We start from the raw sequence: 23703 nt of genomic DNA, 5'->3' as shown, positions 1-23703 counted from the left end.
TTCTTCAGCAAATGCTGCTGGGAAAACTGGACAGCTGCATGTAAAAGAATGAAATTAGAACATTTTCCTACCCCATATAAAAAATAAACTCAAAATGGATAAAGACAGTTCCATAAGAACAGAAACCATAAAACTCCTAGAAGAAAACACAGGCAGAACACTCTTGAACATAAATCACAGCAAAGTTTTTTTTTGATCTGTCTTATAAGGCAAAGGAAACAAAAGCAAAAAAGAACAAATGGGACCTGATTAAACTGAAAACATTTTGCACAGCAAAGGAAATCATTTACAAAATGAAAAGAAAACCTACTGAATGGGAGAAAATATTTTCAAATGATATGACTGATAATGAGTTAATATAAAATGAATATACAGCTCATACAACTCATATCAAAAAATTAAAGAACCTAATTAGAAAATGGGCAGAAGACCTGAATAGATATTTTCCCAAAGAAGACATATGGATGGCCAATAGGCACGAAAAGATGTTCATCATTGCTAATGATTAGAAAAATAAAAATCAAAACTACACCTCACACTGATCAGAATGGCCATCATCAAAAAGTCTACAAACAATACATGCTGGAGAGGGTATGGAGAAAAGGGAACTTTCTCGCACTGTTGGTGGGAATATAAATGAACACAACCACTATAGAGAACAGTATGGAGATTCCTTAAAAAGCTAGGAATAAAATTATCATATGACCCAACAATCTGCTACTCGGAATTTATCCTGAGGAAACCATAGTTGAAAAAGACACATGTACCCAAAGGCTCATTGCAGCACTGTTTACAATAGCTAGGACATGGAAGCAACCTAGATGTCCATCAACAGACGAATGGGTAAAGAAGTTGTGGTATATATAGAGATACCCTAACCCTAACTCTAACTCTAACCCTAACAACTATAGGCTAGTTGTGGCATATATATATATATATATATATATATATATATATAGTGGAATATTACTAAGCCATAAAAGGAATGCATTTGAGTCAGTTCTAATGAAGTGGATGAACCTGAAGCCTATTATACAGAATGAAGTAAGTCAGAAAGAGAAAAATAATATATTAACACACACACACATGCACACACACACACATATATGGAACCTATTGGCAGAGCAGCAATGGAGATGTAGACATAGAGAACAAATTTGTGGACACAGGGCAAGGAGAGGGTGGAACGAACTGAGGGAGTAGCATGGAAATACGTGCGTTACCATAAGTAAAACAGCCAATGAGAATTTGCTCTAAATCAAAAGGAGCTCAAACCTGGCGCCCTGTGACAACTTAGAGGGGTGGGATCAGGTAGGAGGTGGGAGGGAGGTTCAAGGGGCGGGGACATATACCAATGGCCGATTCATGCTGATGTGTGGCAGGAACCAACACAATATTGTAAAGCAATTATTCTCTGATTAAGAATGAATAAATTAAAAACCAGAAAATCAAGGGAAAAATGATGTGGTATATATCAGCCATAAAAAAGATTGAAATAAAACCATTTGCAGCAACACAGATCTAGAAATTATTATACTAAGTGAAGTAAGTCAGAGAAAGATAAATATCATATGATATTTCTTACATGTGGAATCCAAAAAAATGATACAAATGAACTTATTTACAAAATAGAAATAGACTCACAGACATAGAAAACAAGCTTATGGTTACCAAAGGGGATAGCAAGGGATGAGAGATAAGTTAGGAGTTTGGGATTAACACATATATGCTACTATATGTACAATGGGTAAACAATAAGGACCTACTGTACAACATAGGACACTATACTCAATATCTTGTAATAACCTAAGAATCTGAATAAGAATATATATATATATATATATATATATATATATATATATATATATATATATATATATATATTTGAATCACTTTGCGGTACATTTGAAGCATTGTAAATCAAATGTACTTCAAAAAAAGTTTTCTTTTAAATGCAGACATTTGAGTCTCACCCCCAGAGATTCTATGTTAACTGAATTGGGGTGTAAGGCTCAGTGAGTACAAATCACTAAAAATAGTAAATAAGCTAATAAGTCTGCGAACCAGGTTTGAGATTCAAACTTTGACTCCAAATTCCAAACAATTTTTATAATAGCACACTAGTTCTCATCATTTTCCACCTTGTTTTAGAGTTATTGGTGTGTATTTTTTTTTTCACCCTATAGAATTGTTGAGCTCCTTCAGGCAAACTTTTTATCTACTTGATTTTCAAATTCCATACAGTCATTGCCTGGCCTGAATTTGGAGATACAAAATTGCTTGAATGAATCAATATTTTATCACATCAATTGATCAATCAATTAATGGATACACTTATTGATTGTTTTGTTGTTGTTCAGTCACTAAGTCATGTCCAACTCTTTGCAACCCACGGACTGCAGCATGCCAGGTTTCCCTGTCCTTCACTATCTCTGAGAGTTTGCTGAAATTGATATCCAACTGATTGTTTACTGAGAACTTGTTATAAGTCCTGGAAATGTGATTGGACCAATATTACACTTCCTGGGGTACAAAGTTCAGGGGAGGAGACACCTGTATTTTACACACAGCAACCAGCTCTGAGTAGTAGATATTTGTGCATCCCTGCTATTCTTGAAGCATGCTGTCACCCTTGTCAAGTATGTGACTGCATAAAAGCGCTAGTAATAATATATCCCAGAAAAAAACTGGCAATGGTTCTAAGTTCCAGTCTCTTCTGCCTCTCATCTTCCCTGACCTTATAACCCTGCCAAACTTGGTACCTACCTTGAACTGGTCTTGTTGGTCCCACCAGTCATGCTGCTGGAAGCCAAACTGCAGCCAAGATCTAGTAGCTGTCCGGGCCGGGATGTCTCCAGGAAGCTCCTGCAGGGATCAATGCTAAGACACACTAATCTTGTGAGCAATCAGTCTGTACTCTGGCTTCTAGACATGCCCTGCAGGGCACAGTCACTCCCTGCTGGGTATGTTTGAACCATCTACTGTAAAAACTGAATCTATGGTCTCATTTCTGGTTGGAAATTTCACTCTCTATTGTGAAACTGCAGCTCTTTGTTTTTAATCTCTTGGACTCTGACACCCACCCCAGTTCAGTAGCTCCTGAAGGAGATATCACTCAGCCTGGCTGAAACTAACACTTACCTGGAGTAGAGTTTGCTGCTGGCGGCCAACAGTGTGGCTGGACAAGTAACAGAAAGACAAAGTTAGAAGGGGAAAGGAAAATCATCTGAGCTGCCCCTCTGAACTGAAACCTCGGCCCCTTCTGTTCCTTTCTGCTACTACTACAGGCCCATAAACCCTATGAACCCTGTTCTTTAGGAAAGTATATGAAGATTATCAAACATAGACCTGGAAGGGGGACAGACATGGCAGAGAAAAACTGGCCCCATGCCTCCGAACTTCTGAACCATGCCTGGTGTCCAGACAAGAGTTTCTCTGTCCTGAGGAGGACAGAGTCATTCAGGCCCCCAGGCTAGTGTTCCTATCTCACCACATGGGTCTCTAAGGGTCCCAGAAGACACAGGTGGGTTGATGTACCTCCATCCTTCATTTTAGCCTTTATCTTCCTCCAATGTAATCTCTCTCTTACACCCAGTACTCAGGCTGCTTGGGTCTTCTATATAGAAAACCATTTCAAAGATGTCTGGGCAGCCAACTCTAGGGTGATTTTATGTATTATCTTCCTAGGGGCCAAAGGAAAGCTCCAATGATGAACCAGTAAATGTCTTGATAGGATGGTGAGCAGACAGTTCTGGGCATGTGATGCTTTCTGAGTTTTCCATTAGATCATATGGGATTGCTCTTTCCCTGCAGAGAAGATGCCAGGGATGGGCTGCTTCTTTCTGCAGTTCTTCCCTTCCAGTCTATCTTCATTCATCCAGTGGATAGCCGCTTCTTCAATCCCAACCTGAGAGAGCTGTGCCACTTACCCTCTGCTCCAAGGCTCAAGTCATCTTCAAAGCTGGTTCCATGGCTGGGGCACCCTATCAAATAATGAGGCAAGGGCTGCAGAAAATCAGGCTTGGACTCACACACATGCTTACACACTTATATACACATCTACAACCACACAATCACATCACACATCCACACATTTGCAAAACAACCCCAGCCATACATATACAGAAATCACATTCATAATTCTGATTAAAAATAATCATGTAAAATTTTTTTTTGTTTTGTAAAATTACCTATAATTAATATGTCCCCAAATCACATAGTCAAGTACACAGTCCTTTATCAAAGAATTAGCACATGGAGGTATGCACTCAGATACATAAACATACATACACAGACACACACATTTTACAAAGCTCTTTTTCCATAGCAGTGATTATTAGCTGCTGCTGCTGTTGCTAAGTTGCTTCAGTCATGTCCGACTCTGTGAGACCCCAGAGACAGCAGCCCACCAGGCTCCCTTTTCCCTGGGATTCTCCAGGCAAGAACACTGGAGTGGGTTGCCATTTCCTTCTCCAATGCATGAAAGTGAAAAGTGAAAGTGAAGTCGGTCCGTCGTGTCTGACTCTTCGCGACCCCATGGACCGTTAGCCTACCAGCCTCCTCCGTCCATGGGATTTTCCAGGCAAGAGTACTGGAGTGGATTGCCATTGCCTTCTCTGATTATTAGCTGAGCAACCACTAACAGAAGATAACCTTTGAGGACTAGTCAGCCTGTGGGCTCTCAGCCAACACTATCTTCTGGGCCTCCTGGATTGCCTTATGACCATTAATAGGTGTTCTGCAGGCAGTGAAAATATAGCATCTTATGCACTCATATGCATGTGCATGTACACACACACAGTGATGTCACTGTCTAAGGTGGATGAACAGAAGAAAGAATAGAGCCTCTACTTACCATTGTAGTTCAACTGTCCTGCTTCCTCAAAAAACCCTTCTTCAGAGTATCTAAAAACCAAAAAGAAACACAGGTTGAAATCACTATGTTTTCAAAGGGGCTTTTCTTCACATATCTCCCACAAGTTTGTATAATTTTCTAATGAGAGTCAGTAGTATTTAAATCACTTTTATGTTGAAGAAAATGGAGAGTGATGATTTGACTGACAAATCCATAGTGGTAGTCAGCGGGCCCCATATTTTAAATTGGGCTGCCATCTATGGGGTTGCACAAAGTCGGAAGTGACTGAAGCAACTTAGCAGCAGCAGCAGCAGCAGCAGCAGCAGCCATCATGCTGACCACAGTGCCCCAAGTCAGCTTAGCAATAATTCTTCAGAAGCTAGGAAAGAAAGAATATGGAAACAAAACCGGAGAAATCTATGTACAGAAGCAGGGGTTTGAGTGCCATAAACTTTCCATTACAAATGCAAATATTGAGACTAAGAAAAAATCTTTTAGGAGATCATCTTATTTACCCACCTCTCCTTCCTTTCCTCTGAGCTCCTTTCTTGGTGAATATCATGTCTTTCAGGAAGCAGTCGGAACAGCATTTTGGTTAAAGATTATGTTTCTACATTTTGAGATATGTGCTTTATCAAACATTCACTATCTCCACAAGAACAGATGGAAGTCAGCATACACGGTAGTGAGAAACAGCTTAAACAAGGAAGAGATTCACTGTCTGAAGCAAGTGAATGAAGTTGTCTATGAAAAACCTTTGAATGGGGAACAGAGTACCTGGATTCCAGTCGTGGCTCCTTGCTGCTGCTATGTTCTCAAATATATTAAGTAAGGGGATTTAGAGGCCTAGATATTATCATTTTCTAAGTTCACTTTGTGGAGAAGGTGATGGCACCCTACTCCAGTACTCTTGCCTGGAAAATCCCATGGATGGAGGAGCCCGGTAGGCTGCGGTCCATGGGGTCGCTCAGAGTTGGACAGGACTGAGCTACTTCACTTTCACTTTTCACCTTCATGCATTGGAGAAGGAAATGGCAACCCACTCCAGTATTCTTGGCTGGAGAATCCCAGGGACGGGGAGCCTGGTGGGCTGTTGTCTATGGGGTCACACAGAGTCGGACACGACTGAAGCGACTTAGCAGCAGTAAGTTCACTTTGAGCACTGATGTGTTGTGAGTTTTATAGTTGGCTTTCCTGAAAGTTTAAAAAATGGAACTTGCACATGATGCTTTGAATATAATCTCAAATGGAGGCTGGAATAAAGAGTTGCTAAAGCGAGTTAATGGGGAAACTGACTGGAAAGCAGCCATTGGAGCTGTTCTTAAATAAGTCTTCTTTATTCAGTGATGGTGTGATCACTGACCTAGAGCCAGACATCCTGGGATGTGAAGTCAAGTGGGCCTTAGAAAGCATCACTATGAACAAAGCTAGTGGAGGTGATGGAATTCCAGTTGAGCTATTCCAAATCCTGAAAGATGATGCTGTGAAAGTGCTGTACTCAATATGCCAGCAAATTTGGAAAACTCAGCAGTGGCCACAGGACTGGAAAAGGTCAGTTTTCATTCCAATCCCAAAGAAAGACAATGCCAAAGAATGCTCAAACTACCGCACAATTGCACTCATCTCACACGCTAGTAAAGTACTGCTCAAAATTCTCCAAGACAGGCTTCAGCAATACGTGAACCGTGAATTCCTGATGTTCAAGCTGGTTTTAGAAAAGGCAGAGGAACCAGAGATCAAATTGCCAACATCCGCTGGATCATAGAAAAAGCAAAAGAGTTCCTGAAAAACATCTATTTCTGCTTTATTGACTATGCCAAAGCCTTTGACTATGTGGATCACAATAAACTGTGGAAAATTCTGAAAGAGATGGGAATACCAGACCACCTGATCTGCCTCTTGAGAAATTTGTATGCAGGTCAGGAACCAACAGTTAGAACTGGACATGGAACAACAGACTGGTTCCAAATAGGAAAAGGAGTTCGTCAAGGCTGTATATTGTCACCCTGTTTGTTTAACTTATATTCAGAGTACATCATGAGAAACGCTGGGCTGGAAGAAACACAAACTGGAATCGAGATTGCCGGGAGAAATCTCAATAACCTCAGATATGCAGATGACACCACCCTTATGGCAGAAAGTGAAGAGGAACTCAAAAGCCTCTTGATGAAAGCGAAAGTGGAGAGTGAAAAAGTTGGCTTAAAGCTCAACATTCAGAAAACGAAGATCATGGCATCCGGTCCCACCACTTCATGGGAAATAGATGGGGAAACAGTGTCAGACTTTGTTTTTCTGGGCTCCAAAATCACTGCAGATGGTGACTGCAGCCATGAAATTAAAAGACGCTTACTCCTTGGAAGGAAAGTTATGACCAACCTAGATAGCATGTTCAAAAGCAGAGACATTACTTTGCCAACAAAGGTTCGTCTAGTCAAGGCTATGGTTTTTCCTGTGGTCATGTATGGATGTGAGAGTTGGACTGTGAAGAAGGCTGAGTGCCGAAGAATTGATGCTTTTGAACTGTGGTGTTGGAGAAGACTCTTGAGAGTCCCTTGGACTGCAAGGAGATCCAACCAGTCCATTCTGAAGGAGATCAGCCCTGGGATTTCTTTGGAAGGAATGATGCTAAAGCTGAAACTCCAGTCCTTTGGCCACCTCATGCGAAGAGTTGACTCATTGGAAAAGACTCTGATGCTGGGAGGCATTGGGGGCAGGAGGAGAAGGGGACGACAGAGGATGAGGTGGCTGGATGGAATCACTGACTCAATGGACGTGAGTCTGAGTGAACTCCGGGAGTTGGTGAGGGATAGGGAGGCCTGGCGTGCTGCGATTCATGGGGTTGCAAAGAGTCGGACACGACTGAGCGACTGATCTGATCTGAATGCAGTCAACTACTAGAATGACAAGATCTACTGTTCCATTTAATGCTTGTGCTGTCAGTACACAGTAATGCAACTACTAAAGCCCACTATTAATATGACTACAATAAAACATACTATTGTTGCATTGCTAGGTAGGCCATCAATGGAAATGACTATATATATTCACCAAAAGAAATAATATATATAATAACCCAGAATCAGGAGACTCCCAAATCTCTAGTTATTTTAAAGTGGATAATTTCCATGATGGATAGATGGACAGGGCTACACAATTAAAAAGAAGGACCTATTGCTGGGTGAAAATGGGTGGATGAACATCGCAAACTTAAGGCTGAACAAAAGAAGCACACATAAAAAAGTGCATATAGTATGATTCCCTTTATATAAAGCTTAAAAAGTACAAAACTTATCTATGATGCTACAAGTCAGGGTACTGGTTACCCTTGGAAGTAGGGCAGTGAATGGAACAGGACACAAGGGGCTTCTGGAGTGTGGGCAATGTTTCACTTCAGATTTTTCAGATTTCATCACTCTATTCCCTTCGAGAAAATTCACTGAACCATATACTTAAATCCTCACTTATTTTTCAGTAAATATTTTATACTTCAATGATTTATATTGCTCTTATTTTAACAAGTTTTTTTTGAGGTACAATTGATATACAAGAAACAGTACATATTTAACATGTGTAACTTGATAAGCTTGGACATATGTAAACACTTGTGATACCACCCATCACCAATCGAAGAAACAGACATATCCAACAATTCCCAGGGTATCTTCATTTCCCTTTGACTTTTTTTTGAAATAAGAACACTTAACATGGGATCTACCCTCTACACAAATTTTGAAGTGCCCAATACCATATTGTTAACTACAGGTACCACGTTGTACAGCACTGGTCACTAGAATGTATTCATCTACCATAGCTGGAGCTTATATTCATTGAGTTGTACAATTCATATTAAAAAGAAAAATTCTACTGATGTGTATACTATACTTCAATAAAATTTACATTAAAATCCCACTGATAAAATTCCTTATTTGTCCAAAACAAAATTTGGTAACACAAGATTTGTTGGGTGCGCATCCTTTGTTTCTATTTTCTAGTTGTGCTCTAGTAGGCATTTCTATAGTCTATATAAGAGGACCAGCTCAGGCTGACCCTTGCTTTTCTTTGTGTATGTGGGATACACAACAGAAATATGGACAAAAGCCTGGATCTGTTGATGTCTTCTCACTGAGAATGGTGGTCTGACATTTCACAGCCCTCATCCAAGTCCCAGGCCTTTCATGAGTTATTGCTTAGGACATAAAATCAATGACTAGAGACTAGATCCAGAGTTTGCTCCTCTCCATATTTGCATTGAAAGGTCCCTTAGCATCATTTCATTCTGACATAGAAGGGCCAAGTTACTGCTCTTCCTATATACTGAATTCATAAACAAAGAGTACAAAGGAGTATTGAACTGTGGGAAGCATTTTAAATCCTGGGACAGTTCTTACACACCCAAACCTGCAAGCATTCCCATTAACATCATCCCTTCAATTCCCTGTATTTTGATTACCCTTAATTGACTTTTGAAGTAAAAAAATTTTGAACCAGATTATGACAATGAATAAAGACAATATGTTTAATAAACAACAGCAACAAACAAAACAAAATAAATCCTTCCTGGCCTTACCTGCCAGGGTAGAGTTAAAATAAACAACCTTGGATTATGCAGTGATATTTATTTCCTACCAAATCAACCAGGATGGGCTTATTTTTATGTTAATAAATGAGTTTAGATGAAAGGCTATATCAAGCTAGAGACATTTCTGGAGAGGAAATAAAGAGCAGGCAGTAGATTTTAAGTTCTGAGAATTCATTATCACACAAGTGATCACACTTAAACAGGTCACAGAAGCTTTCCCTCCGTGTCTGAGTAGACTGAGCCTAAAATGGGACAGCCTGTTGGGGGTGTGAGGCCTCAAATTTTAAGAGTTTCTCAGGAAAGAAATACTACAATCTGCCTTGAAGTACCTATTCCACTTAGTCAATGCTTTGAATAACTAGGGTAAATGCTTAGCCCTTCCTGTGTTCTGTTGTAGAAGTAAACAATATAATGATTCATAATGATGAATTACTTTGATCATAAGAACAGTTAGGTTTTTAACTCCTCTTCTGTCACACAGTGTAAGACTCTGATCCAAAGGGAAAAGTAATGGAGCAGGGGTCTGGAATTTAGCCGTCATTCACTATGGCTGCCAATTTCCATCCTTCTTGGTTTTAGACCAGATCCAGTCTGTGTTTCCAGACCTTCACCCTAACTTAGTCTCAGCCCAGAGAGGCACTTGACTCACAGCCCTAACCCCCACACTCACTCAATTCTTTACAGACCCCTCTCACTCATTTCAACCTCACTTCTAATTATTAGGCCCAATTAAAACTCATGTCCCTGTCTTTGAGTCCTCCAGTCAGGACACCCAACCACCAACCATGCTCAACACACCACTTTGCTGGTACTTACCCACAATCTTGCAGCCAGTCTTCAATCTTGTTGATTGGATTTCCTAGAAAAGTCAGATATCGGATCACTGTGGGGACTGAAGGATATCAGACTTCCTCCCTGGAACTCACCCTGTTCCACAAATTTATCCTTATTCAAGCCACCTCATGAACCCTTCTTATTCCCATAAAACTTTCCCTTAAGATACAAGAGTGATATACCCATGTAAAAAAACAGTGGACATCTCTTTTCTCTTGGCCTCTGGGCCCCCTTTCTCCCAGAAACTTGGGAAATACTCCAAGGTTTGGGAGCAGGGGTAGATTATTCTGTTTAAAGAAAAAAGAAAGAAAAAACAAGAAAAACCAGCACAATTTTGCTTTTGTCCTTTTTGTTTCCTATCAAATAAGCCAGGGTAGGCATATTTACATAAGATTTATTTTTTATTTTTCAATCATGTCTGTAGCATCATTTGAACCTCCAAGAAGTTCTGAGAGGCATGTGGAAAAGGTAATATTACTATTTCAGGTACTAATACTTCAATTAGACAAGTATGTTCTAGAGGGGTGAGTGACTTGCCAAAGGTCACATCAGCAACTGAGCAGCAGCCAGAGTCCAGGCACCAAGATTGAGTGTAGCTTTGTCACACATTCAACATAGAAACACTCTAAACATTCACAGAGATACCTGGCCTGGGGTCCTCACAAATACTCAAGACGACGCAAAAGTGCACCTCTTCCTCTTTCTCAATCTTATGCCCTTTCTTTTGTACACAATTCATACCTTACGTCACTGTCTTTATGGTCTTCCCTTTAGCCCATTTAACCCAGTCAAAATGAGCCACATGGAGTGAGAGTGAAAGCCGCTCAGTTGTGTCCGACTCTTTGCAACTCCATGGACTATACAATTCGCGGAATTCTCCAGGCCAGAACACTGGAGGGGGTAGCCTTTCCCTTTTCCAGAGATCTTCCTAACCCGAGGATCAAACCCAGGCCTCCCTCACTTCAGGCAGATTCTTTACCAGCTGGGCCGCAAGGGAAGCCCAAGAATACTGGAGTGGGTAGCCTCTCCCTTCTCCAGGGGATCTTCCCAACCCAGGATTCGAACCGGGATCTCCTGCATTGCAGGCGGATTCTTTACCAACCAAGCTATCAGGGAAGAAACCGGGGACCCTCTGCCCTCACGGCAGACCTGGGCATCTGCCACATATTCCCTATCTCAAGACAATATGCCTCTCTGTTTGGCCTCCTTACCTTCCTGGAAAACGTCATCCATGCCAGAGGGCTCGGCATCTGGGACATTCTGCAGGGCCGCTGCAGCCTCCTCCTCCAGGACCTGGGTCTGCCAGTGCCGGCTCTGACGGAGCCAGGCCCTGCGTCTCTCCCAGGATGTGGGGCTCAGCACAGAGCCCTCCATGGCGCCGATTCAGACTTCAGGGCCTCTGGCCACAGAGATGCTATCCTGAGAGTTGGAACACAGTGATACACCATCATCCTGTGTTCAGAATCCACCACCCCCAGGGTTGCCTCCACATTTTCCCAGCTCTGCACAAAGGAGCATAACCCTCTGCCTATTCAGGAGCTGGGAGGAGATGTCTGGTTCTTCAAAGAAAAAAAAAGGAATGCTCTGAACAACCTAAACACCGGGGCAATTTCAGATTTCTTCAAATCTGAAAACTTGAAACATCGTATGATTTAAGGGACAATGAGAAAGGGCTGCCTCTCATGATAGGTTAGCTGCCGTATTAGAAAACATTTTCTTTAATTCTTAAGAATTTTGTCTCCCAGAATATTCCATTGAAATGAAAATATCTTTAAATTTGCAATGTGTAAATTTCACTTTATTTGATCTTCATAAAGATATATGAAAGGGGAAAAATTAGATCTCAAAGGTTAAACCAATTTTCTAAAGGTCTCACAACCAGGATGTCACTCTAACTACAGTCATTCTGGGCTTGTCTTGTTTCCTGTTTAAAATAGGAATTCTCTGGGGGAAATGGGGGTGGGAGAATCCCATAATAAAAACAACACGGAGACACTGTTGTTATTGTTGTTGCTCAGTCACTAAGTCACATCCAACTCTTTGTGACCCCATGGACTGTAGCACACCAGGCTTCCCTGTCCTTCACTGTCTCCCGGAGTTTGCTCAACTTCATGTCCATTGAGTTGGTGATTCAGCTCAATAATCTCATCTGCTGTCACCCTCTTCTCCTTTTTCCTTCAACCTTTCCCAGCATCAGGGTCTTTTCTATTGAGTTGGCTCTTCACATCAAGTGGCCAAAGTATTGGAGCTTCAATTTCAGCATCAGTTCTTTCAATGAATATTCAAGGTTGATTTCATTTAATGTTGACCAGTTTGATCTCTTTGAAGTCCAAGGGACTCTCAAAGCTCTTCTCCAGCACCATGGTTCAAAAGCATCAATTCATTGCTGCACAGCCTTCTTCGTGGTCCAACTCTCACACCCATACACGACTACTAGAAAAACCATAGCTTTGACTATACGGACCTTTGTTAGCATAAAAGTGGTGTCTCTGCTTTTTAATATACTATCTAGGTTTGTCATAGCTTTCCTTCCAACGAGCAAGCATCTTTTAATTTCATGGCTGCAGTCACCTTCTGCAGTGCTTTTGGAGCCCAAGGAAATAAAATCCATCAGTGCTTCCACTTTCCCCCCTTCAATTTGCTGTGAAGTGATGGGACCAGATGCCATGATCTTAGTTTTTTTAAGGTTAAATTTCAAGCCAGCTTTTTCACTCTCCTCTTTCACCATCATCAAGCGGCTCTTTAGTTTTTCTTCACTTTCTGCCATTATAGTGGTATCATCTGCATATCTGAGGTTATTGATATTTCTGCTGGCAGTCTTGATTCCCACTTGTGATTAATCCAGCCCAGCATCTTGCATGATGTACTCTGCATATAAGTTAAATAAGCGGGGTGACAAGGGTGACAATATACAGCCTTGTCATACTCCTTTCCCAATTTTGAACCAGTCATTTCATGTCTGGTTCTAATGGTTGCTTCTTGACCTGCATACAGGTTTCTCAGGAGGCAGGTAAGGCGTTCTGGTACTCCCATCTCTAAGAATTTTCCAGTTTTTTGTGATCCACACAGTCAAATGCTTTAGTGCAGTTGATGAAGCAGATGTAGATGTTTCTTTTCTGGAATTTCTGGATCAATTAGCAGTTACCACCTTTAGAATCATCACCTTCTAATTTGTCATCTTGGGTTTTCCCCCGGCTCTGAGTTAATTCCCCAGTTCATCAGTGTGCTAATATTTCATTTAACACTGCCTGATCAACACTTGTGTGTTTTTCCAAGTGATGCATTCCGATGGCACGAGCCACTTATTTGAAGAGGAAATCAGAGGGAATGAATCATTCAACTGTGCAAATACAGCTTAAAAGATTTGAGGCTAATATACTGTAATTTGTTTATACTCTGTCCTGCCTCTTCTCCACCAGCTGCACTCACAACTTCCACAGTGAACAGGTGGAGGTGGGACCACCCCTCATCCCTCCAGCTGCCATAAACACTCCATCCTTATACCTACACCTTTATCTGTTAGAGTTAGGAAAAATAAAAGGGGGGAAAATAAGAAGAGAGCCAGTTTCCAGAGACTCCTGCTTTTCAAACTGTTAAAAACAAAACCATCAGTGAAGCATTAATTTAGGCACTAAAATAGCTATTTTTGAAAAGAACATCCTAAATAGAAAAGCCTTCCTAAGACAATAAAATTGTTTTGGATGCTTCTGTTTGTTACAGACAAAATATATTCAGAGGAAAAGGATACGTAATTACTGCTGTCTGATCTAAATTCTTTTACTTTAGGTTCAGCCTAAGGCATATTTTCCCCCAAGGAGAGATAGTAGTTGGCACTATGCAACTTTATTAACCCTTGACACTGGGCTCTTTGTCCACAGCCAGTGCCTTTGAGGGGAAATTAAATGATTGACTGAAACCTGTGATGCAGAGTGAAGCCGCAAAGAGCGATAGCAGAGAGAATTTGTTGTCCTTTGGCTAAAGCTGCTGTGAGGTGATAATACAAGGATGAAACTGCCACTGTAAAGAATTTAGGGAAAGAGTCTAAAAAGCCATCTTAGCCTGCATTTACCTGGTCCTGCACCACCATCCAAAGCATTTAATAGGTTGGCATCAGTCAGACTGGGGAAGAAAATACCAAAGGTTGACTTGCCTGTTGTCTTTAATTTCTGACTGGCCTGTTGTCTTTAATTTCCAGAGCAAATGAACCCCACCTAAATCACAGGAAATCTTCAGCTCACCAGAACTTATTTGGGGATGAGGGGAATTTAAAAGGAAGTCATAAAGGCAGGCAGAGAGGAAGGAAAGAAAGAGGGAAAGAAGTGAGAGAAGGAAGTCGGGAAGGGAGGGAAGAAGAAGTGAAGGAAGGAAGGGACGTGGATTCCCATATTCAGCCACTTGCTAAAAGTATAACCTTGGCAAATTCATCCCCTTTCTCTGGGCTCATTTTCTCAGTGTCAGAATCTCACTACCTGAGATGAGTTATGGAGGCCTCTACTTGGGTTTTAACATCCTCCATGATGTGAATCTATCCTGTATTCCTCCTACTTCTTGGAAAATACATCACACTCATATAGACTCATTTTCCCTCTGCCCCCTGAAAATGCTTATCTCTTTTTCAACTCCAGGCTTTTCACACATTGTTTTCCCCTGTCTTCCCCCTACCTCAGCCTTTGACGCACTCAACCTGCGAAGCCCAGCTATCAAGCAATTTCTCTGTGAAGCCAGGCCTGGCTTCCACAGTGTCCAGTAAACAGTCACTTCCTCGTAGTTCCTTCCCTTCTTCATTGTTCTTATCACTAACATTATATTTTACTTGTTAATCTAATTCATTATTTACTCTTCTGATTAAAATAGAAGCTCCACCAGGGCAGAGATTTTTCTCTGGGTTATTCACTGCTATGTCCCTGTTGCCTAAACAGAATCTAACTGGTTTTCTCCAATCTCAGCCACACTTGGATTATAGAGATGGGTTCATGGGGCATTGTGTGGGAACACCATAAGTACAGCAATATTCCGAGGCAGAAAGAAATAGAATTGTCTGGTTAGTGGTAGCAGAAGGAAGTGATGTTGCTGGAAGATAAGAAACTGAGTGTTTGTGGAAATCTGGAGGAAGTGGCAAATGATTATCAGGCAAGCACATCAACAGTGAGAGTGTTAGAACTGAGGGATGTATGCACACAGCTGTCAGGATGGCACCTTGGAAGGTATGGGGCGGGGGTGGCTTGTAATAGAAGGTATGGAGGTATTTCCTCTAAACAAGTCATACAAAAACACACACCTGTGTGTACAGTGGAGTTTGGTGCAGTGAAAAAAGCACTTACTGGGAGTTTAGAGACTTGGGCATTCTTCCAAACTTGCTGTCCAATTAACTGACTTCTGGTAAGTCAATCAGGTTTCTACTTGGGCATTGACTTTGTCCTCTAGAAAGTGAATTAGTGGCAATGAATATTGTAGAGTTTGCCTCTAATAGTAACATTTATGAATTTATTCTAGTTGAATTTGAAATATTTGTAGGAACAATACTGTACAAAAGAAGCATTTGTGTAGTTTTTCCTGTAAGAATTAGAAAATGGTCCAGTGGCCTCGGGAGTTACTTCCTACTTAACAAATTTACTTTCAATTAATACTAATTTATGAAGGCTTCCCTGATGACTCAAACAGTAAAGAATCTGCCTCCAATGCAGGAGACTCGGGTTTGATCCCTGGGTTTGGAAAATCCCCTGGAGAAGGGAATGATTACCCATTCCAGTATTCTTGCCTGGAGAATTCCATGGACAGAGGAGCCTGGTGGGCTACGGTCCATGAGGTAACAAAGAGACAGATATGATTGAGTGTATAACACTTTCACTTTCATGAGGTTCCAGACTTAAAACTTCCTAGTGACCTAGGAAAGTGGTAAGCCTGGATGAGGAAGGCTGAAAGAAGGAGACCAAAGGAGTGTGACTCAGTCAGGAGAGCTCATGGACGCCTGGCGCTTCTTGAACTTCTCTGATCCTTTGCCTTAGTTTATACAGGCTCATCCACCTTCCTCTCTACACAACCATATGCTATCTATCCTTTGAAGACCTCCTCAAGTCATCTCTGTTCTCTTGCCCACCTCTAGCACCCAGCACATGTACCTATGTCACGTTCAGCAAGATGTATGTGCCTACGTTTCTTGTCATTATCCACCAATGCTTGAACCTCTCCCCTAAATCTTACTCAGGACATTGCACAGTACCTCACAACAGAAGGGGCTCAGTAGACACTGTACCTGCAGAGAAGCAAGAATCGCACTGGAGCTGAAAAATTACCCTCATCTAGTCTATGTCCTAGGACAGGTCCACATGGTCTCAAATTCTAATGTATCAGTATATGTTTTATATACCTTGTAATGAAGAGGAAGAAGGCTTGGGGCATAGTCACACCAAGGCTTTGTTGCTAGAACGCAGGGCCACACAAATCTTAATGAATTTATAAGCTGAAACTATCAAATCCTCCTATCCTAAAAACAAAAACACGGAAAAAAAACTGTCTTCCAGAATTTTCCATTGTAAATTTTTACTTCTGGTTCAAAAGTTCCTTTGGAATTTGAGTACCATCTTTCTTAATGCTGGTTTATATTATAATGTTATATTTAATCTATCTTCTGTAAGGATGGATGTCTGATAAATTTTCTCTGACATTTCCATTAACTATTTCCCCCCACACCCCCCAAAAAAACAACAAAAACACCACACTGGCTTTATTGCTACTTGCTTAAATCACTCCAAAATCTTCTTTCCCCTTCTGCTACTATTTTCAGTCCTTTGTCTTTGCCTTCCCTACATTTCTCTAGAGATTTACTCCCCAAATATTTCTCCATCATCTGTTGAGTGTTCTGGAAACTGACTACAACCAAACAGAGAAGAAGTAAATTCTCTTTGTTCTGAGGATGTTATAGTTAAAAGAAAAAATTTCAGCAGATAGGATTGGAGTTAGACAAGAAGAGTCACCATTCGTGGTTTAAGACTAGGGAGTTGTTTAAGAACTTTGAAAGGAATATCTCCCACCAAAATCATCAGCAGAAGCAGTAACTTTTGTAGCAGAGAAAATCTTTATGGGTATGTGATTTTTACTACACTGAGATCATCACTTACTTCCAGTATCTCTTTTCTAAGGAATGTAGTCTGAGGTTCACTTAATATTAACATGGGCAAGTCAAAGTAATAGGTATTCATAATAACTGAGATGTATAGAGTTCCTTATATTTACCCATAAAACTTCTCCACAAACTACTTCACTTAATCCCCACAATCTCCTTGGAGCTAACTACTGTTATCTGAAGCTCAGAGTGATATGTGAGTGATCCAAGGTCATATATTTAAGATCTTGTGGTACTGAGATTTAAATTCACATTGATCTGACTCTAGTTGTATCATCTTTCCACTGGTAGTAGCATATGAGAATAACCTAAGATCACCATGTAGATGTCCGCAGTAAACGCAATTTAGGATAAAAAGAAGGAGAAACAATGTTAGTAAATTTTCTATTCCACATCATGCTACATAAACTCTCCATCTTATAATCTAGTACAGAGGAGGCAGACAAACCAAAAGTAATTTTGGCTCAACTTTGCTATCATCTTAGCAAAAGAAGAGTGACTTTGTTTGGTTAATAGCAATCAAGACCCTACGTTCTACTTTAGAAGAGAGTTTGCCTGGAATCTCACATTACTTTTAGATGGTGGTAGCATTCAGAACATTTAGCAGCACAGGAAAATCAGAGGTGACACCAGTCAGAGTCCTTGGCCTGGGTCCCACAAGCGTTATGGCTAGCATGGCACTGAATTTTTGGTGCCATCTGGGGGGTCTTGTTGGAAGCACTGGGATAGCTGAGTTAGTGATGGGCGTTCAAAGGGCTTGAAACAATGAATATTTATCATAATTTGATGTGAACATATTTTAATATTTTAACAACCATTATAGCCTACCAATCTGAACCTGCCAAATATCAGCTCCAGTTACAGATATCTTACTATGGGGATGTTTTGAAGGGGTTTAGGAAGAATGGTCAATTCTTGAGAAGGAAAACTGTAGAAAGAATGTGCACTGTGGAATCAGAATAAACCTTGTTTGAAATCACAGTTCTGCCTACTTACTGTGTATGTGTCCTTGGTGAAATTCCTTGTCCCCTCTAAACCTAAATTTTTTCATATATAAAACAGACAGAGTACCAGACTTGGGTTATTGGGATTTAAAAATCAGATAATGCATATTAAGTCCCTGATGTATAAAGGAGGTGCTTAATAAACATAGTTATTATTATTGTTAATTTTCCCTCAGTCTAAATCATTCACTAAAGTTGGAACATTTTCAGGAATAAGGAAAGAAGGAATAAGAAGTGGTTAGTAGAGTAGAGATATGTTTGTGCTCAATCATATCTGACTCTTCGCAACCCCATGGACTGTAGCCCGCCAGGCTCCTCTGTCCATGGGGTTTTCAGGCAAGAATACTGTAGTGGGTCGCCATTTCCTCCTCCAGGGGACAGGGTACAGAAGTGTGTGCCAAATCCAGAGGATGAAAGTAAGACGATGCTGTTAAGAAGAGATGAAAAATAAGCAGTAAATAGGTTCTTTGTTCTTATTTAATACTCAGAGGGATCAGAGAGATCATATAATCCCGATCCCTCATTTTGCAGTTAAGGAAACTGACAGAGAGAGACTTATCTGAAGTCACACAGAATACCGACTGTTATCAATGGAACACACACAAGTTCTGAGCCCCAGGTGTGTGCTTTCTTCCTCTATATTGCACAGCCCTCCTCCTCCACTCTTGGTTTCTAAGACCCAGCCCTGGTTTTCTCTTCAGCACTCTGGGCCTCCTCCTAGGACACGTATCAGACAGGCCTCTCTTCTCTTCTCTCTGAATTATGCCTACACCCCGAGCAGTACCTGTGAATTGGACTGAGAGTGAAAACAAGCGTGGGAGGAGAGAAAAAGGAAACGGAGTTTCCATGATGAGGCCTGTAAGACCTTCCGCAATGGGTACATCTTATCCTCGGTCACTGCCAAGACAGACATCACCACTGTTGTAAGGTGGTGTGGGAAATCCCAGGACGGCCAATTTCTCGGTTTTCGAATAGGACAAACTCCACCTCAAGCCAGGCTGACAGCCCGCCATTCTCCATACCTCCAGGCTCTCCATACCCGCCACAAGCTCTCATGTTCCTTCACAGACAGGCAATGCCTTCCCAATCTGTAACCCTTTCCCGTGTCACTGCTGTTTGGAAGACCATCAGAACAAAATTTACCCTGAGTGCTGCATTTTTGCATTCGAGAATTCTTGTGGTCTAAGGGAGCAGTTCAATCTATTCAAGGAGAAAAGAGGGATGCTATTTGATAAATAAAGCCAAGAAAAATGCCTATTCACTTTTATAACTCTTTTCCCCTTCTCTTTTCATTCCCTCCTTCCCCCCTTACCCACAAATAAGCTTAGTTGAATGCATCCTGAAAGAAGACCATCTACAGACTCTTTTTCTTTCTTCTTTACTAAAGTTGTACATTTGGAAAAAAGGAATCTTGTGCTGTCCATGTTGGGAGACACTAATTTCTTTCCTCTGGATGGGTTATCATCAGGCATCAAGAATAAGAGGCACCAGTTCATTTGGACTGGTTTACAGGCAGTTCAGTCTAGAAACAGGAGTGAGAATGAGCAGATGTCTTGATCATCGAGTTAGTTCTGTGAATTACAATCTTTAATACTTCAGTATTATTTCCTTGGTAATGAAACTCTGTCCTTCAGGTACTCACATTTACTCTTCTTTTTCTTTCACAATATCTATACCCTCTCTTCATCTTCTCAAAATCTGTGTTCAAGCTTTTTGCAGTAGGCCCAGGTATGGGCCAGACACGTAGTAGTACCATGGGTACTGGAATACCAGCCTTGGTCTTGTCCTTTAGGCAGTAAACATTTGGCAGTTATTAAGTGGAGATAGATGTCGGATCTATTTCTCTTATTATGTGAATCATGATCTGAGCTGAGAATAAATTTCCTCTCCTTTTTTTTCCCCTCTACTTTTTCTAATAGAATATGAATCAAAATGACTATGTTGGGTCTCCATGGCCACTACAGTATGTTTAATCACTGAACTCCATCTAAGTTTCAGTGGAGCAAAGGAGTTATGAGAAAAAGTTATTAGTACAGTTGGAAAGAATTTCTAAACTCCTTGGGGTGTCTGTGAGTAAAAAACCATTTGTAAAACCCCTTTCTATCTCTCTTGTCATAGCTTCAGCAAGTTATCTCTGATGATATTCTCAGTAGAGACAGATAATAAACCTGACTTACCCTCCTCATAATAATGCTTCAAGTTATAGGAAATTTATACCAGATCTTTAGGTCTAATCACTCAAGCCTAATAACAAGCTTAGACAAAAAAGTTGAAATCCTGCAACTGCCAGTCTCCTATCCTGGGTACCACTGTATGCTGTCTAGAAGTCTAGAAAGTTCTCTTTTCTCTCTATTCAGGGCCATTTGTGGTAGATGGAGTCACTGAGGCTCTCCTACAAACCCTCCTGGTCTCATCAAATCCCTTCTGGGGGGCTCTTTCATCTTGTCCTTGTTCTGCACTGGGGACTCACCTCTGCTCCTCCACCCACTGGTGGGTTCAGTAGCAAGAAGGGCATGGGAAAACCCCAGCACACTCCTCTACCTTCCCCCAAACTCATGCAGGTGGTGACATGCTCAGCCTGATTACTGCTGAGACCAGGTGTGTTGGAGGAGCAGACCTCCTCCTCACTCAGGATTACATAGATCATTAAGGGGTCAATATATTCATCAATCCGTCTCTGAGATGTACGGCTTGAACACCAACCTGAGAGGTGGTTGTTGATCTTGGGTTTTCCAGTAAATTTGGTCCAGTGTTGTCCAGCTGTATAAATTCTCCCTCTTCTCTCACCCAAGCATATATGGCTATAGTTTATCTCCTCACCAACCTTCTGCAGCTTTTGAAGAAAGAGGCCATATCCACAAAAAGCAAAGTTGACTTAGGCTAGGTACTCTCGAGAGTCAGAGTTATGAATACTAGAGCAGATGAAGGCAAGAAACTTTTCTCCTTGAGAACTTTTCAAAGCTAGAACCAGACTGAAATGAAGCAAAAGTAAGGACAGCAGGGCACAGAGAGGAACTTCTCAGGCGAGAAAGAATTCCTAAATACTAACCAGGTCATCAAAGGAACCCATGTTTTATGTCCCTGCCAAGAGTACCTCTCTGATAACAGGAAGGAAAAAAAAAAGCAAAGAGACCATGTTCCAAGAGGCACAGTGATGCATTTCTTAAGGTTGAAGTCAGGGATGTGGGAGCTTTTCTCCTGATGTTTCCCTCTTCTCTGCAGCCTGATTTTCTCTGACATGTTTCGCCCTGTCTTCGGTTGTTGTTTAGTCGCTAAGTTATGTCCGACTCTTTTGCGACCCCATGGACAGTAGCCCTCCAGGCTTCTCTGTCCATGGAATTTTCCAGGTAAAAATACTGGAGTGGGTTGTCATTTCCCCTTACTCCAGGGGATCTTCCTGATTCAGGGATTGAACCTGGGTCTCCTTTATTGCAGATGGATTCTTTACTGCTGAGCCACCAGGGAAGTTCCCCATCTCCTGGCATCATTCAAAATCAGCACAGTCTTAAAACTGAGGTGGAAGTTGTACTCACCTGTCCACTGGTAGAGAGCTGAGTTTGAGGCAATGCAGTTGTCAGTGCTGGGCACTGCCCTTCCCCTGTTTTGGGATGGAGGCGAGGACAAGGAGAAGGTATCATATTGCATATCGCACCTTTCTCTCTGTCTTCATGAAACTGCTTTTGCCGGCTTGAAAGGGGAAGCGGAAATGAGAAAATGCTCAAACACACATACACACACACACACATGCACAGTCCCCGCCTCCTACCCCAGCCACATCCTCTGTTTAGCTCGGCAGACTGACTGTAGAACAAAATATCTGAGGTCCCCGCAGCTCACCACTAAGGAGCCCTTCCCGTCAAGATCTGCAATGCTCTTTCCGAGACAATAGGAGACCTTTTCCTATTAAGGGGAAGGTACAGCTCACTGAAGGATGTGTACAGGAAAAGTCTTCTAACCATGTAACTGCCTCAAATAATTCCGTTGCCTCACGTAAAGCTTCTGTCCTCAGCAGGAGAAGTGTCTAAAAACGGTAATGCTCTCTCCCTAAAATGATCTCACATTTATTTCTGAGAAGATGCTTACGGCCCCATCACAAACTGAAGAGTCCTCTAAGCCAGAGTGCATCTGTTTTCATAACTCTTTCACACTCTCATGAAGTCCCCAGAAGCTTGTTTTCAAATACTGCACCATTGTAAGCAACTGTCTCTCTGTGTTGACTTCTTAATGTTTTATTTTTTGCTCAAACCAATTCAAAGTATTTCTTGTTAAATGACTGATTGATTTCTCACCCCCAAATCTGTCCCAGCCTGGAGACGTCTTCCATTTACTGGCTTTCAGTTTCAAGAAGACTGATTAGACTCTAGATTTTCTTCCATCCCTCTGTCACTTTCACCTCTGACCAGCATTCAGTATCCTTGACGATCCCTCACCCCATCTCCTGACACTCTTTCTTCTTTGATGTTGCACCAAGTTATCTCCTATCTCTCTTCAGGTCCTGATTCTGTTCCTTTCCTGTGTCATTTACTTACAAATATTTATCATAATATTTATCATACGAGACACACCTCTGATGTACTGCTGGAACTGACTTTCATGTGTTCATTCTTTTCTTCCCAATTTTATGGCTATAACTACAGCTGGATCTCTTTTTACCATGTTCCAAAATTTCATTTCCAATTGCCAGTGGGACAACTTCATTGGATATTCACAATATAGTTATAGTGTCATGGAAAGTAGCCTAAATTTCTGCTCAGCAAATCAACTTCTCTAAATATTATTTTCTTCAAAGACAAGTAGGATTAAAATAATAATTCTCTCTCTCTCTAATACACACAGACACACACAATACATTCATTTACATGTAGGGATAAAAATGTCTAAACCTCTTTCCCAGTATATAGTAGGTGCTAAATATAAATTTTTCAGAGAATTAACTCAAAATCCACAAGTAAAAAACCAAATCTAGCACTCCCTTGGTCTCTTTAACACTATTTATTTTTACCCTGTACAAATTAACTACAACTAACTAATGGAAGTTAAAATTGTTTTTAACCTCATTTCTGAAATTCACTACTTTCCTTAACTGTTATCTTCAACATGCTGGGGACAGGGAAAGTACCACCTCTATGTTGTCTGTTCTTGTTTAGTCAGTGAGTCACGTCCAACTCTTTTGCGACCCCCATGGACTGTATCCCACCAGGCTCCTCTGTCCATGGGATTCTCCAGGCAACAACACTGGAGTGGGTTGCCATGCCCTCCTCCAGTCTTCCCAACCCAGGGATCGAACCCGAGTCTCTTGCACTGCACG

The 23703-nt window shown here is 41.2% G+C and overlaps 1 protein-coding gene across 4 annotated transcripts in view; it reads right to left on the bottom strand.

Moving 5' to 3' along the window:
• Positions 1-22091, bottom strand: part of TESPA1 (thymocyte expressed, positive selection associated 1) — a 36236-nt gene extending 14145 nt beyond the window's left edge. For 2 of the 4 annotated variants that reach the window (XM_086400774.1, XM_086400775.1), the window contains exons 1-7: positions 21929-22085; positions 11480-11687; positions 10251-10293; positions 4856-4905; positions 3930-3983; positions 3142-3178; positions 2767-2880 (exon numbers count right to left, since the gene is read on the bottom strand). In XM_086400774.1, coding sequence (XP_086256900.1) covers positions 2767-2880; positions 3142-3178; positions 3930-3983; positions 4856-4905; positions 10251-10293; positions 11480-11642 — 461 coding nt within the window. In that variant the 5' untranslated portion in view covers positions 11643-11687; positions 21929-22085. Of the gene's footprint in view, positions 1-2766; positions 2881-3141; positions 3179-3929; positions 3984-4855; positions 4906-10250; positions 10294-11479; positions 11688-21928 lie in introns of all 4 variants that reach the window. The other 2 variants (XM_086400777.1, XM_086400776.1) reach the window with 2 other exon arrangements.
• Positions 22092-23703: the final 1612 nt, after the last annotated feature.

Source organism: Bos grunniens, chromosome 5, assembly GCF_055505025.1.
Source record: "Bos grunniens cultivar Pamir isolate PY7600 chromosome 5, Bosgru_T2T1.0, whole genome shotgun sequence".
Lineage (NCBI taxonomy): Eukaryota > Metazoa > Chordata > Mammalia > Artiodactyla > Bovidae > Bos > Bos grunniens.
This window is presented reverse-complemented; position numbering and strand designations above follow the sequence as displayed.